Below are 15641 nucleotides of genomic sequence, written 5' to 3' on the forward strand. Positions count from 1 at the left end.
TTAATAGTTTTAATTAATATTAATTTAATTTCTGTGATTTTGGTGGAAGGCTAAGAATACTACAATACCCATGAGCCTTAGCTGCTGTTGAAGCCAGACAGAGGTGCAAATCTATGTCGGCAGCTAACGACTATTTTTTAATTATAAATTAATCTGCCAATTATTTTGTCAGTTTATCAGTTGTTTTGTCTATAAAATCTCAGAAATTGGTGAAAAAATGTTTCTTAGAGCCTGAGTGACACCTTCCCATGTCTTGTTTTGTCTGATCAACAGTCAGAAATCCAAAAATATTCAGTTAATTATCTTAAAGTTTCAAATCCTCACATAGGAGAAGCTGCAACAAGCGATCGTTGAGCATTTTTCCTTTAAAAAAAATGACTAAAACGATCATTAGATCATTAAAATAGTTCCCAATTAAGTTCCTGTCGATCGACTAATTGATTAATTGTTAAAGCTCTTCGCAAATCAGAGCGCTGACGAGTTCAAACTCATTCTCTCAAAAGTGGCCCAGTTGAGTTTCCCTCATGTGATCAAATTTTAAGCTCTGTGATTGGATGTTTCTTGCTGAAATGTATGTTGGGAGTCAAAGTTAACTTTTATCAAAACCTCTACAACATTGTGAAGGTCTGTTCTAAGATTATTGGTATCCAGCATAGAGACTTCGGTCCTCTGTGGGAGAGGCAGGTGGTCAAAAAAGCGCTGGGAATAGTTTCCCAACCCGACCACATCCTGTCCTCCGACTTCATTTTAACGCCCTCAGGCCGTCGTTTTACAGCGCCGCTTTCATTCCTTCTGCCATCAGACTGTTAAACTTTAATAGCAGAATGTGGAATGAATAATATTTACATACTCGTGGAGTTTTATTGTCTTAACTAATCATTCTGGGGCTCGTTATTGGATTTTACTTATTTGTTATGTATCTATTTGTTGTTCATTTATTTACATGTCTGTGAGTACCTGTGTACTAGCATAGATCTGTCTCTTATTTGTTTGTTTGTTTTTTGTTTTCTTATGCTTAATAAAGTTGTCTAAGTTCATCTTTTATTGTGATGACTCAACAGGAAAGTTTCATGTTGATCCAAACTGTAGAAGAGAGAAAGAACTGAGAGTTACGGAACGTCGCGTTAAAATCAGGAATAAAGATGCCGAATAAAATCCATTTACCACAAATAAAAAAACTCTAAGTGACCCCGCTGGCTGACTCTTTCAACCAATCACAGCACACAATATTGAGCCTGTCACACTGACCTCTCTGGTAATGTTTGAAATAAGAGAGCAGAGTCGACCTAAATGATTGGGTGTGAATGAGACGCTGTGTGTGTCTGTGTGTGTGTGTCTGTGTGTGTGTGTGTGTGTGTGTGTGTCTGTGTGTGTGTGTCTGTATTCCCAGCAGAGAAAGGGAGCCAGAATTAGGAACAGAGGACTATTGAGAGCCGTCTGCTGAACACACTGACCGTCTGATTATCAGACTGGTCCCATATGTCCCGTTAACTCTGCGTCATTTCCCAGTCAGAAGTGTCTCGCAGTTATTTGGGTCGAGTCCTCGCGTCGAGTGTCAAAAGTCTTCAGATGCAAACTACTGAAGTTAACTGATTCAGTTAAAGCATCTCTGAATGTCCCTGAATGCAACACTGTCTCCTAGAAATGAGGTTTATATACTTAATAAGCTGCAACAGCAAATACGCTTTGAAGGAAACTTAATGCCGCTTGAATTATGTTCTTGAATAATACGGTTTAATTTGTAACTCATGACGGAAAGTAGTGAAAAAAAGAACACGCAGTTCATGTTCTGACCTTGATATTTTGACAAAATAACTTATCTTGTTGTGATTTTCCTGTTAAATGCTGCTTGTTTTCAGGTTTATCTTTATTTCACAGACACATTAATCAGCTGTTTGTTCATGTGATTCCTTAAGTTTCTTACATAATTAAGATCAGAGACTCTCAGGTTGCAACAAAAACACACACTGCTTATAATTCACTGGTCAGAAACAGCTGACAGCTCGTCTCATAAAACACACAACCAGCCCCTGTTTTTGGAGCAAAAATCTAAAAATGACAAATTAAATTGGCTGCAGCTCCTTGAACCACAGTGACTGTACACATAAATAAGCTTCTCATGAAAGTGTCAGAAACACTTGAGGTGAGACATAAAGCACTCTGAATAACCGCCTGCTATCTGTAAAGAGTTAACACGACACCAGTGAATCCTTGACAGCACACAGTGTGACACTTCTACAGTGTTTCCTTCATGAAAAAAGGGTCCAGGCGGATTTCCAAAAAAAAAAAAAGGAACTTTTGGAGACACTGTACTGCTGTAAACACGAGGACTTCCTAATTAAAGCGAAAAGCACAAGGAAGGGAGAAAAGGGCCAACTAGCTGACGCCGGCGTCCCGGCGAGCTAAATGTGGTTAATAAGGACGGGAACGGCTCAGGGTCACACGGTGCATCCCTCAGGAGAGAGATCAACCTTGGTCTGGGACTTTGGATCGGGATTAGCGCAGGTGAAGACAAACCTGCAAATCCAGATCCAAAGTCCTTCAAGTGTGGAAGTTTGACTGACTTAACGAATCTTGTAAAGTCAGTGACAGCAAAATAAGCCTCAAAAAACTAACTGGCATCCTGATTGGCATCCTTATCAAAAATGTAAAAATAACCTGAACTGAACTGAGATTCCTTCACAAATTAACACACATACACAACACCAGTGGGCACAAGACCTGCAATTAGTCAATTTATTGATTAGTTGATCGACAGAAAATTAACGAGCAACATTCTGGATGGTTGAGTAATTGTTTTGGGTCATTTTTTTAAGGAAAAATGCCAAAAATCTTTGGTTCAAGCTTCTTAAATGTGAATATTTTCTGGTTTCTTAAGTCTTCATGACAGTAAACTGAATATCTGGGACAAAACAAGACATTTTAGGTTGTCATGTCTTGTGCTTTGGGACACTGTAATTGATATTTTATAGACTAAACAACTAATCTGTAGTTGCAGCTCTTGAAGGCAGCAGCAACTCACTAAACTCTCTGCTGCTCCCAATAAACAGTTACACATTAATACGTCCTTCAAAGAAACACACACATACACACACAAAGCAGCAGCCAAGCCCATTTAACATTTACATTCCTACAGCAGGTCATTACAGAACACCACCGAGACGTGAGATAAGATCTCTCACACACACACACACACACACACACACACACACACACACACACACACATTTCTTTAACCGTCTCACACCTGCTCGAGTCAAATCTTTTAGTTTCATCTCACTCTCATTTTCATATCAACTGTTTTAAAGGTGCAAAGACACACAAGATTCAAGCGTGCATGTGTGTGTGTGTGTGTGTGTGTGTGTGTGTGTGTGTGTTTGTGTGTGTGTGTGTGTGTGTGCGACCTGCTGTTCCCTTCACACACTCTGACAGTTGAATAAAGACTCCTCATGCCTTCTTCTTCCTCCCTCCTTTTTTTTTTTTTTTCCTCTTTCTCTTCACGCATCTTTTCTGAACTCATCAACAGACTCAAACAGGCCTTTTCAGCATCACTGTCAGAATGAAAAAAAGATTTATAAAGCTGTCAGTTCGTCTCCGCCGTCGGCCGGCCGGCAGGAAACCGAACGCTGTCGATATAAATCAACTTTTCTTCATTACAGTCGCCGTGTTAACATGACTGAAATTCCTCAGTGCTGAGAAAAGAAAACACACACACTGTCTCTGTGTGTGTGTGTGTGTGTGTGTGTGTGTCACCGTACTGCTAATGAAACAGCGTCAGAGTGCAACAGTTACACAGACATCCGTCATTAACTAATAACTCTGCAGAGAATCACTGAGTTCATTTCATCAGCTGACACACACCTACAAAGAATTTAGCATCGTAAACACTTTCTACGCAAAATATGTACGTAACACGACCACGTAGCATTTTAGATTAGATGACTTTAGATTCACTTTCATTGAAATGTCACAGTCCGTTACATCATCATCGCTGTTATGACATCACCTGCCCAAAAATATCTGTTTCTTCTATTCTAGTCGCTCTGGAGGCTATATATTAATTATAATAATAATAAACTTTATTATACAGTAGTTTTTAAAACAAAGTTACAAAGTGTTTTACATGGTTAAAATATTGAACTACTACAATTAGACAGACAAAATAATAAACATAATTAAAGAGAGAAAGAAAAAAAACATATACATGGATAGATTTTTTAGATTTTTTTGTATAGATTTTTTTATTATTTAATATCTACTTGTTTTTTGTTTGTTTTTTTCATATTTTTTCTTATTTTTATTTTTTTTTACTATATAATTTAATATATATATGTGGAGATTTAAAGAGTTTAATCCTGTTTTTCTTTCCTTTAATGTTTGCTCTTGTAAAGCACTTGCTGATTTTAACAAGTGCTATGTAAATAATCTTCATCATCATCATCATCATCATCATCATCATCACCAGCGTATGCATTAATATTGATCCTTTATTTAAAAACTGTCCATCATAAGTCCTTCACTGTTACAGGAGTTTAACACTAAATCTGTTAAATACCAGTCTGAGCTTTCAGCTGTGATTAACTAATCAAAAAAATCACTTTCAGAGACGTATTAATCTCCGGTCGGCCTCGAGCAAAATGTACGATTAAGATCATTTTGTTCCCCAAATCCATTTATATAACCTTCAGTTAATCAGGTATTCTACTTTAGATAAAGATCTCTTTTGCAAGAGAGAAAGAAAAACAAACATCAGCACATTCGGCATCAGAGACGATCACACGTTTCACTAAACGGACCCAAAGTTGAAGGTTTAATATCGGCCAACGAGACGAGACGTTCAAGCTTTAAAATCCTTTGTAACTCCTTCCATTGATAAGGTGTAAAAGACACTAAAAGACTGATTAAAAGCCTCTAAACTACAGTTATAAACCAGTGATCTCAGTGGTTTGTGGTTAAAGTGAACTCCTCCTTTTCTTTTTTTTTATGTTCATCCTGTGCAGCTGATAACCTGAAACACACACACACACACACACACACACACACACAAACACACACTTAATTATTATGTTGAAGTTTATTTTTAGCTTCCACTTTGTTTTCTCTCTCTCTCTCTCTCTCTCTCTCTCTCTCTCTCTCTCTCTCTGTGGGCTCAGATATGCCCCGCCCCCCCCTCTCCGCTGTTGTGAGCATGCTCAGTGGAGCGTCCCCATCAAAGAGCTCTTTCATCCTGCAAAGCTGCGTGTGGAACGAGGCGACGTGACACACAACACACACAACACACACACACACACACACACACACACACACACACACACACACACACACACACACAGAGTGTTTTCAGACTCAGAATTAGAAAAACCTTATTGATCCCTGCAGGGAAATTGCTTCCCTGTTCTTCCTCAGACTGTCTCACACACACACACACACACACACACTGGTCTGGAAACACACAGCTCCTTCCTGGAACACTTAGACATGTCACCTTCAGCCCGAACACTTAACAATAACACCATTCTTACCCCCCCGGACCCCTCCTCTCTCTCTCTCTGTAACTGATACTGCTGACTCCACCTTCACTAAGACTCCAAACCGTCGACCTTTCAGGTGTTTTCATCAACGTGAATCCAAGAAATCTGAGACCAATAATATGAAGTTAAAGACTCGTAACACTATTTTTTTTTAAATATAACTCTCATATTTCTTTGTTTTCATGTTGGATTCATTTTATCAAGTAGAAAGAAAACATGAGAGCAGATCTGCAACGACCATTAAATGAATCTATTCTATCTATTCTTATAATCGATTAAGAGACAAAAAATGTCCAAATTCTCTGATTCAAGTTTCTAAAATGTGAATATTTTCTAGTAAACTGATTGTCAGGATATCTGAGTTCATCACCTCAGGCTTTGAGAAACAGTTATTGATGTTTTTTTACCATTTTTTGACATTTTATGGCCCAACAACATAAATAATGGTTAGCTGCAGCCCCGTATGAAGACACACAAACTTCTTACATTCAACAGAGAGTCTCCTGATGCGTCTTCATAACATACAAACACGACTGGAACGAAGACGGGACGTCTGCTTATAAATGTTGTAAGAAGAAGAAAAAGGCTTCAGCTTCAGTCTTTGCTAAATCTGCTTTTGACACTGGTTTATTGTTTCAAGGCTGTGGAAGCAGGTTGGTACAATTTATTTTCATTTTTTTAAGCCCTTTGGGATGTTTTTCTACATTTATGTAATCATTGGTGAGCCAGTAGCTGTAAAAAGATCAACTGTCTAACTTTTAACAGTGAAAAAGTCTGAAGTCTTGAGGATCTGATGTTAAAGTGGATTCACTGATGCTGATCCTGAACAGATCACACAGAAGCTGCCGTCTTTGGTTGTGCTGATATTTGTGTGTATTCAGACTGATGTTCTTTTCTTCAACACAGCGGTTTTTAGTTCAGTAACAACAGAATAAATAACAGAAACGCAGCGCGGACAAACAGGATGACAGAAATACAGATAAATGATAGATATTATAGATAAACATATATACGAAGAATCTGATAGGATCTGAGCCACGTGACCTCCGTCGCCGTGGAGATCTGGCAGGAAACAGAGCCGCTCTGAGCTTCTTTCCTCCCGTTTTCATCACAGTTATGTGTCGAGTGTTAAAAAGTTTACAGCCTGTCAGCCTGCGTTAGTCTGAGGCATCAATTCAACTGACAAAACTGACAGAACTTTACTGAAATAGACAAATTAATTGTAAAAAAATGTGAAAATCTTGCACGTTTATTTGGAAACACTCAGACGTTACAAGAGAGATGTTGCATCAGACGATGTGAACATACAGTGTTAATGTAACTAAGCATCATAGGTGCATCTTTTTAGTTGTATCAGCTGAGAAACATGCTGGACATCCAGAAAAACACCTGAAATGATCAATCAGGAGTTACGGAGTTAAACCTTTAACTGCTCACTACAGTTAAAAAGCCTCATCAGAAATAAAATACTCTTTTTTTGTTATGTGTGCTATAAGTGTATCAGCAGTTTGTGTGTGTAAAGATGCTGAGTAGACACACACACAGACACACACACACACGGAGGACTCGACACTACTGGTGAAAGATGGAGGACGAGGGGGAGCGAAGTGTTTCCTTTGTGTGAGTTTTATCAGGATGAGACAGCTGAAGGTTCCTTTAATTTCACTAAGAGGATGGCGGGAGGGATGGAGGGATGGAGGGAGGGATGATCGGGGCAATGACAGACGCTCTGCAGAAGCTCATGAAACATTGATGAGGTAGAGGAGGAGGAAGAGAGGAGGAGGAGGAGGAGAGGAAAGAGGAGAAGAGGAGAACGAGTGGATGAGGATTTTAAAGTAAAACAAGAGACGGAGAGAAAGACATAAAACCGAACAAGGGATGATAATGTGGTTTAGATGTTTTCATGCCTTCCAGATCATGTTAGACACACCCCTCCTCCCCTACATTAATCCTCACACACACACACACACACACACACACACACACAGCTCGGGGACTCCCAAACCACTACGATGCCCTCTGATTGGCTGGCTGCGGGACAACAGAAGAGGAGAGGGGGGATGATGATGATGGGAGAGCAGTGAGGGATGATGATGGTCTTGTTTTGTATGCATGGCTACACGTGTGTGTGAGCTGTGTGTGTGTGTGTTTGTTTGTGTGTGTGTGATGTGAGCTCACAGGGGGCGGGGTTAATGTGGTTTAACAGCCAATCAATGAACGATTAATCAATGTCTTTTCAAATCACACACGCATATCGTCAAATTAAAAGTCATAATTAATTATCGTCATGTGAACCGAAGCGACGCCCACATTTCAAAACAAAGGATGCTGGTTAATGTTTGTTTACATCCGTTACGTCTGTAAACAAACCGCCTCCTTGACGTGACGGTTTCATAATTATGTTGCAACGTTAAATTTTATCTCCGCCTGGATTTCATTCAAAAGGCATCGCTACGTTTATATGTTGCACTGAAGTCGAAGGTTAGAGGTCAGAGGTCAGAGGTCAGAGGTCCGGGTGGATGGTGGACGTTGACAGCAGAGAGCGAGGTTCATGTTCTGAGTCTTGTGTGCGTTCAGGTTTAGACGGACGCTGGTTTCACTTAAATGTTAATTAACACGTCGTGTCTTCAAGTCGCTGCAGACGGTTATTAAACAACAGAGACGATGATCTTTCTCTGAACACAACCATAAAAAACATGAATAATGCTGTTAATGAGTTAATACATGCAGATATAGTAATATAACATCAGATATTCTGGTAGAAACAAAACAATGGACTATGTTGACTGATGCGTTCAGTGTCAGCGTTTGAAAACGTAATTTTGGCGTCATTATGTTTCCCCAAAACATTTGTGCTGCTGCAAATTATTAATATATAAATGTGATTTCTAGGAGACACAATTCAGTAAGATTTTTATTTATATATATAGACTATCTATCAATCCATCCATCTATCTCATCCATCCATCAATCCAAAAACATGTCTATTTATCTATCTATATCTCAAGCTATCTATTCATCTGTCCATTTTTCCATAAATGTGACAGGTGATAAATGCAGTTCAGAGACAAAACAGCAATAAAATATAAAGAATAAAACTTTAAACTGATCCTCAGACAGACGTCCTGCTGCTGCTGCTGCCAGGCGTCTGAACGACAGGCTGCTGCTCGGGATAAAAACCTCTGAGCAATTTGATGACTCGTTTCCCTCCATAATTGCTTGATTTCTAAACCAGGGACGTTGCGCTGGATACTCTCCCCTCCGGCGAGCGAGGAGGAAGCCGCTCGCTCCTCGGCTCCCTTCGGTCTTCAGCGTGTCTGAAGCTCTCCGCGGTGCAATAATCAGCGACCGCTTCCATATTCATCACCCCGCTGGGACTTGAACCCGCTGTCTTTTTTTTAAAGGATGCGAGACGCCGCTCCGAAACCACCTGAGCCACACGAGATGACACATGAATTTATATCCTCTCTCGGCGCGCTGCGACTACACGCCCTCATAAAAACAACCCTCAGACCGATTTATCTGTCTGAACGTTATCTGAGGATTAAAAAGGCCTCCGAGGAGACATCAGGGTTTCATTCAGGCCGGCGATGAAGAGCTACTTCTCCTCAGAAAAGGTTTAAGGATACTTCAGAGACACATTCAGATCTGAGAAAATCCTCTACATGCAGGTTTGATTTAGTGAAGTGACACATGAAAGCATAAAAGTATTCAAGATGCTGGAAAAGAGAAAAATACTGAAATATTCAAAACATCACAATCTGAACGTGGAGACTTGAAACCTTTGATAAATTAATTAACTGTTGCTGTTAAATATGTTTTTATGAGTGTTTATATGGAAGGATTGTTGTTTAGTCAGCTGAAGAAAGTCTTTTCAAATTAAAGCTGCAATGATTAGTCCATCAACAGAAAATTACAACTATTTATGAGTCGTTTTATAAATAAAAAAAACTAAAATTCTCTCGTTCTGACTTCTTATACGTGATTATTGTCTCTATTATTTAGTCTTCTATGATAATAAACTGAATATCTTTGAGTTGTGAACTGTTGGTCGGGACAAAACGAGAGATTTGAGGTTGATAAAATGACCAACTGAGAATATAATCCTTTAGAGCCGCCGAGCAAAATATAAACCCGACTGCATCTCGACACTAAAACACATCATTTATACTTTACGATCCTTAAAAGATGACACACTGGATGATCCGCCCTGCGACTCACAGCACACAAACTCAAAGTCAAAACTCTTGTGATGACACCAAACAATAATTAAAACCTTTACAGTCTGTATTGGAACATCGCTGCTGGTTTATACACCAGAAGAGTCTCCAGGAAACGTCTTCTGGGCGTTTTATGAAGATATCCGAGGTGTTTTATTGACTCGACACGTCATCTCAGTGTTTTTCTGAATCTAACAGCTCCCAGATTACAGCAGCACCAACCACCTGCTGGCTCCGTCTTCAGCTGACAGAGAGCCAGACGGCTACTTTTAGACGCTTACTGAAGGTTTCTGGGCAGCAGAACGTCCATTAACCTTCAGCTAAATCCAGCCTGTCGATAGTTTAACACTCCGAGAAAAGTTTATCGATGAGTCTTTAAGAGCTTCATCAGGTACATTAAAGAAGAGCAGATGAGTCGTCTTTGGATTTTGCAATAATCTGTGATGCGAAAAAGATTTAAAGTGATTCAACTGACAATATAATGAAGCTTCTGTGATTCTTTACGCGTTCTGACGTGTTTTTATTTGTGAGTCAAAGACAAACTGCCGCCACAAAGAGTTTATTCTAGTTTTGAGGATATTGAGATTTAGTTACAGACTGGGTTCAAGTAGACTTTACAGTGTTTATACGATGAGGAAACGGTTTTCAATGATTGCTCAAGATTAAACAAGAAGACTTTATTTCACATTATAAGTGTCAGGTCAAGTGGATACTGATCGTAAACAGAAACGGTGACCACTTGTAAAGACTTATGTGTCTTCTTTTATCGTTAAAACTCGTTTCCTCCTCCTCAGAGGTGTTTCTATGTTGTACTGTGAAGCTCTCTGAGTGAGAAGCTTTAATTCTCTGCTGTGTAAATAAACCTTTAAAAAAATCAGGTGGTGGCGTTTCCATGACAAAACAACGAGTTCATTTAACTAAAACGACTAATTGTCTGACTGTTGGTTGATTATTACAGTCACACAGAAGGATTTCAGAGCAAATCACTGTCAAGATCAGAAAAAAAAAACTCTCCGTGATTCCACGTTAATAAAATGTGAGGAATGACTAACTGTAAACAGAGTCGGCCAACACCCCGCTGACTGATTAGACCACTAATTGACCCGCCTGCTCGGGTCGGAGAGGACGGATCACAACTATCTGAGAGAATGTCTCCCTCCTCCTCCTCCTCCTCCTCCTCCCCCTCCTCATCCTGCTGCTGCCCTTCAGCAAGGCACTAAATACCCCCACACCCCCCCCCCCCCCCCACACCCCCCCCCTCCCCTCCTGTGCAACTGATCCATGTGTTTTTTTTTATCAGCCTGACTATGAATGTGAAGCAGGGTGGGGCTCTGATGCAGATAAAGTCATTATATTTTTAAACTTTTAACTGATTTCAATGAAACTGAACTTTATAAAACTAACAAAGTAGATTTCTGTTGTTTCTTTTCAAACTTCACGTCCAGTTTTGTTACTTTTGTGATTATTAAACTGATGATAAATCATCTTGAGGACTAAAACAACAGGAGATAAAAAAGCTGCTCTCCAGCTTCTGTTTGTCTGCTTTTTCTTTCTCTGGAAATATATTTTCCGCTCTTCAGTTTCAGGGAGCGACGTTGTGCAACAGAAGTGTAGAAAGCTGCTCTCATTCTGCAGTTATTTGAAGATTTTCTGGCTCTGACTGTGGACCTCCTGTGGCTGCTTCCAGGAAATGAAGCTCTTTCTAGTGTTTCACTCCCTTGATGTGACTGTCTGGAAAACAAACCAATGCTTCCCAGTATAAAAAAATGCAAACTAACTGTAGGATGCAAGTACATGACATCCAAAAACTACGCCTCAGCTTCCTGTCAGGCTGAGCTCCCGTCTTACCTTGAAGCTGTTTGAACCTTCCCTCCAGCTGGTTGTAGTTGAAAGCGGCCTGGCCTGAGAACCCGGGGCCGGGGCTGGGTCCCCTGATGGGGCTGAGGCTCGGGCTGGGACCCCGGCCCGGGCTCGCGCCCTGAGACGGGCCGGGGCCGCCCGACGGCGAGAGCGGGCCGGCGTAATCCGAGGTAGGAGAGGAGAGCGGGCCGGGTGAGAGGGGGCCGGGGAGACCGCTGGTGGCGCTCTGAAGCTCCATGATGAAACTCCAGAAAAGAGACGATGAAAGATTTAAAGGAGATGAGTCCACAGAGGCATCGGAGAGACTCCGCCAAGAAATTTCCAAGTTAATAAAAGCAGGAGAAGCTTCTTTGTAATGATGCTCAAGTTTCAACAGCACAAAGTGGAAAAAAAAGCTCCAGTAGAGTAAAACTTTCAAGAGAATGAACCAGGATGAATTTCTCTGCAGCAGCGTAAAGCTCGACTTGTGTTTCCAACAGGATAAAGTTGTCCAGTAGAAAAAAAAAAATCAAGTTTTTAAGGTTCCTGAGTTTCAAACAACACAACAGCTTCTAATATTTATAGAGAGATAATCCCAGACGAAGCTGTTTGTCTCAGCAGAGATTCTTCTCTTCTATCAGACAGCAGCACTGAGCGATGGAGAAGGTGAGAGACATAAGAGGTGAACTGCAGAGTCTCTCTCTCTCTCTTTCTCTCTCTCTTTCTCTAGCGTGAAAGCAGAAATCGCTGGCTCAGCAGACGCACCGCGGCGACGGCGGTGGCATCACGCTTCTGTTTTCTCTCCATCCATCCATCTGTGCAGCGTTCTGTTCAGAAATATCACACCTTAAGTTTCCTCCGTTCAGGCATCCATTAATCCGCCTGAAGAAGCAGCACAGAGAGAGAGAGAGATAGAGAGGAGGGGGGGGGGCTCCGCAGCAGTGAAGCGCAGGAAGCCGAGGGGAGAGATGGAGAGATGAGAGAAGGGAGGTAGAGAATGAAAGCGTGGGTTTGTCCTCCGGTGTGCAGCTGGAGCAGCAGCAGCAGCGGCGGCGTCTCTGAGACACTGAAAACACCTTTCAGACGGAGGGAGAGCCGATGAGAGGAGGGAGGGGGGAGGAGGGGAGAGAGGGGGGAGGGGACGACACGCGGGAGTGGCTACTCCTCCCAGCAGCCAATCACAGGCCTGGCTTTCACTGGTGATGTCATGGGCTTGTTAGCATAAGAGGCAGAGTGGGAGGAGGGCGGGCGAGAGAGAGAGAAAGAGGGAGAGAGAGAGTGTTTCTGTTCACACTGAAGATCAAATTTGACTGAAAAGGAAAATTTATATTTATCTTTATTCTCTTTTAACACCTCAGCACAGTCACTTTATGCACATTTATCACTGGACGTGTGTTTAGATTATTTAATGTTTATAATGTTTTTACATGTTTGTTTACTTGATTTGAATGTGAGATGCTTTAATAGTTATTGTATTACTCTCACTTTGGTGTTTTTATTTAACTATTTTTATTGTTCTTCCAGTAATATTCTTTTATTTTATGTATTTTTTATGTATATTTGATGTATAAATAAGAGTTTGCTTGTCTTTAAAAAGTCCTAACAGATAAATATGAATCTTTTATAAACAGGAGAGTCATGACATCAATATCACTGCAGATATTAAGATTTATGCTACAATAAGACCTCTTGTATTCATAAAAGTTAGATGCAGCGTTATATTTTATTCCTCTTTCTTCAAGTTTAATTCTATGTATTTATTTTTTAAAGGTGTTGTAAATATATTTGATTTGAGAGGAAAATTTATGGGGGAGAAAAAAACAAAAAAACAAACAAAAATATGAAGAAAAATCAAGTAAAAATAAAAAAAAAGTGAAAACAAAACTGTCAAAGACACAAACGCTCTTCATCTTCCAGGTTCAAGAACTGATTATTTAAGAAGGAAACATTTCAAACAAGCAGAAACTCTAGAAATATATGACGTCTTTCTTCATGTGCAGCCAAATCTGAACCAAAACTAATATAAGAGTCACATTTATTCAACTTTATGTGACAAACTGTGAATCATTTTCTCTATAAAATGTTGAAAAACGTCTCGTCACAGTTTCCTAAATGACTGAAAGACACAGACAAGCAGAAGAGATGCAACGTCATGTGAAAATGTTCTTTCTGCTGTATCTAACTCTGTGGCAACACCACGTCTTCATGCCAATGAAATATAATTAAGAGAAGATAAGAGATACAGTGTGTGTGTGTGTGTGTGTGTGTGTGTGTGTGTGTGTGTCTGAGCTCATCTCTCACATGCCGACGTCCAAACATCCTGAAATTATCTGAGCACTAATATTAGAGACCGCTGTGTCGATGTCCTTCCTGTCTGAGCCCCTGCGAGCACTACTTCCTGTTTGACCATGCTGTCCATCAACACACACACACACACACACACACACACACACACATAAATCTGCAGGTTTAGGAAGAAGGTGGAGACGCCAGAAAAATACCAAAAAGGCGAAAGCGAGGAGGAGGTGAGAGAGTTCAGAGGTCACGACACGAAGACAATACATGGAACAAATATTCATGTGACCCTGAAATAACTGAGACTAAACTATGAAAATAAAATACGGAAAAAAATGTTAATAATCATTCATAACAAATTTTGGTGATGCTTTGACCTTTTCCTCTAGCGCCACCAGCAGGCCAAAATATACAAAAACATCATTATCACAAGCATGACCTTTGACCTTCTGACTAAGAAAAGACACCAACTCCACCCAGACTCTGTTTCATTTTTACACACAAACTTATCGACTAAAGTGGATGATTCACAGATAAAAGCAGAGTAAAGGTCAAACACACACACACACCTTCCTTTAATCTGACTCCTTTTTCTCTGAAATGAAGAAGTTTCAGTTTGACATCAGATGAAGATCTTTACAGAAACACATTCACAGATATCACACGGGAAACATTTAGAAAAAGTCTGACACTTAAAAAAAAAAAGTTTAAATACTGACAGCATGTGATTCTGTTTTTGGGGGCAAAGCTAATAAAAATAAATATTTACACCAGTAAAACAATAATCAATATCATTATGTGAACTAAGAGTCTGATAAAGATTCTTTTAGCTCATAGTTTTGGTTTTGTGGCACAATTACTGCGTTTTTATCTGAAATATGAGAGCGGACAACACGAACAACACATGGAAACACCTTAGCAACCGCCTTAGCAACCACCTTAGCAACCAAGCCGACATCAGCTCGTCGGCAAAGTAGAAAAAAATATCGCAAACGAAGCGTTCACAGCAGGTTGAAGCCCTGATTTTTGACTTGCAGGCAGCGTTTCTACATACGTTCAAGTTTTAGCGCTTTGACCGCGTTTAACATCACATGACGTAACAGTTTATAAATAACAGAAAACCAGAAGAAGAAGAATACGAGGAAGCATCTCTCCTCTCAACCAGCTGCTCACTTTATAAAAAAGCTGAACAGAAACCTGCGGTTACGTTTACACGTGTGAGAGAAATCTCGCCGGGGAAACCAGCTTTCTCTAATCTACTACCCAGATCACACTGTAACCAGGTCTGTGGTTTACCTGACGGTTTACTCAGGAATCAGTTTACTGGAGGGAGCAGATTGTAATCTGGGTACTGAAGTGAGAGTATAGTTCAGATTAACACGGCTTTAAAACCACTTCGGCATGATGTCATTTACACAGAAACATGTTTCACTTCCTCTCTGCTGCCAAACTGCAAACCTGACTTCCTGTATAACGATATAAATGTGTCTGTTTTACCAGATTATGGATTATAATTAGTAGTTTGCTGTTGTTGTCTTCTTTCAAATAAATGAATCTTAAATTAGTTTTTTATTTTTATTTTAGTCAATGGAGGTCAAAGTTGTGACTTTCTACTCTAACAAGAAATCCTGATTTGTTAAAAAAAAACGCCGTCTCAAACTAGAAACAGCTTTCTAAGCAACAGCAGCGGGGAGGTTGAAGGTCAGAGGTCACAGCAAACACACAACAGATGGATCGAAGCTTCTCTGCAGCCGAT

At 40.2% G+C, this 15641-nt stretch overlaps 1 protein-coding gene across 2 annotated transcripts in view; it reads right to left on the reverse strand.

Moving 5' to 3' along the window:
* The window catches only part of LOC122996587 (spectrin beta chain, non-erythrocytic 1), a 132810-nt gene that overhangs the window by 65270 nt on the left and 51899 nt on the right, over nucleotides 1–15641 (reverse strand). The window contains exon 1 of one of the 2 annotated variants that reach the window (XM_044372107.1): nucleotides 11600–12644. The exons of the other annotated variant lie outside the window; for it this stretch is intronic. Coding sequence (XP_044228042.1) covers nucleotides 11600–11849 — 250 coding nt within the window. The 5' untranslated portion in view covers nucleotides 11850–12644. Of the gene's footprint in view, nucleotides 1–11599; nucleotides 12645–15641 lie in introns of those variants that run through there. 2 annotated transcript variants of the gene reach the window in all.

Source organism: Thunnus albacares, chromosome 14, assembly GCF_914725855.1.
Source record: "Thunnus albacares chromosome 14, fThuAlb1.1, whole genome shotgun sequence".
Classification (NCBI taxonomy): Eukaryota; Metazoa; Chordata; class Actinopteri; order Scombriformes; family Scombridae; genus Thunnus; species Thunnus albacares.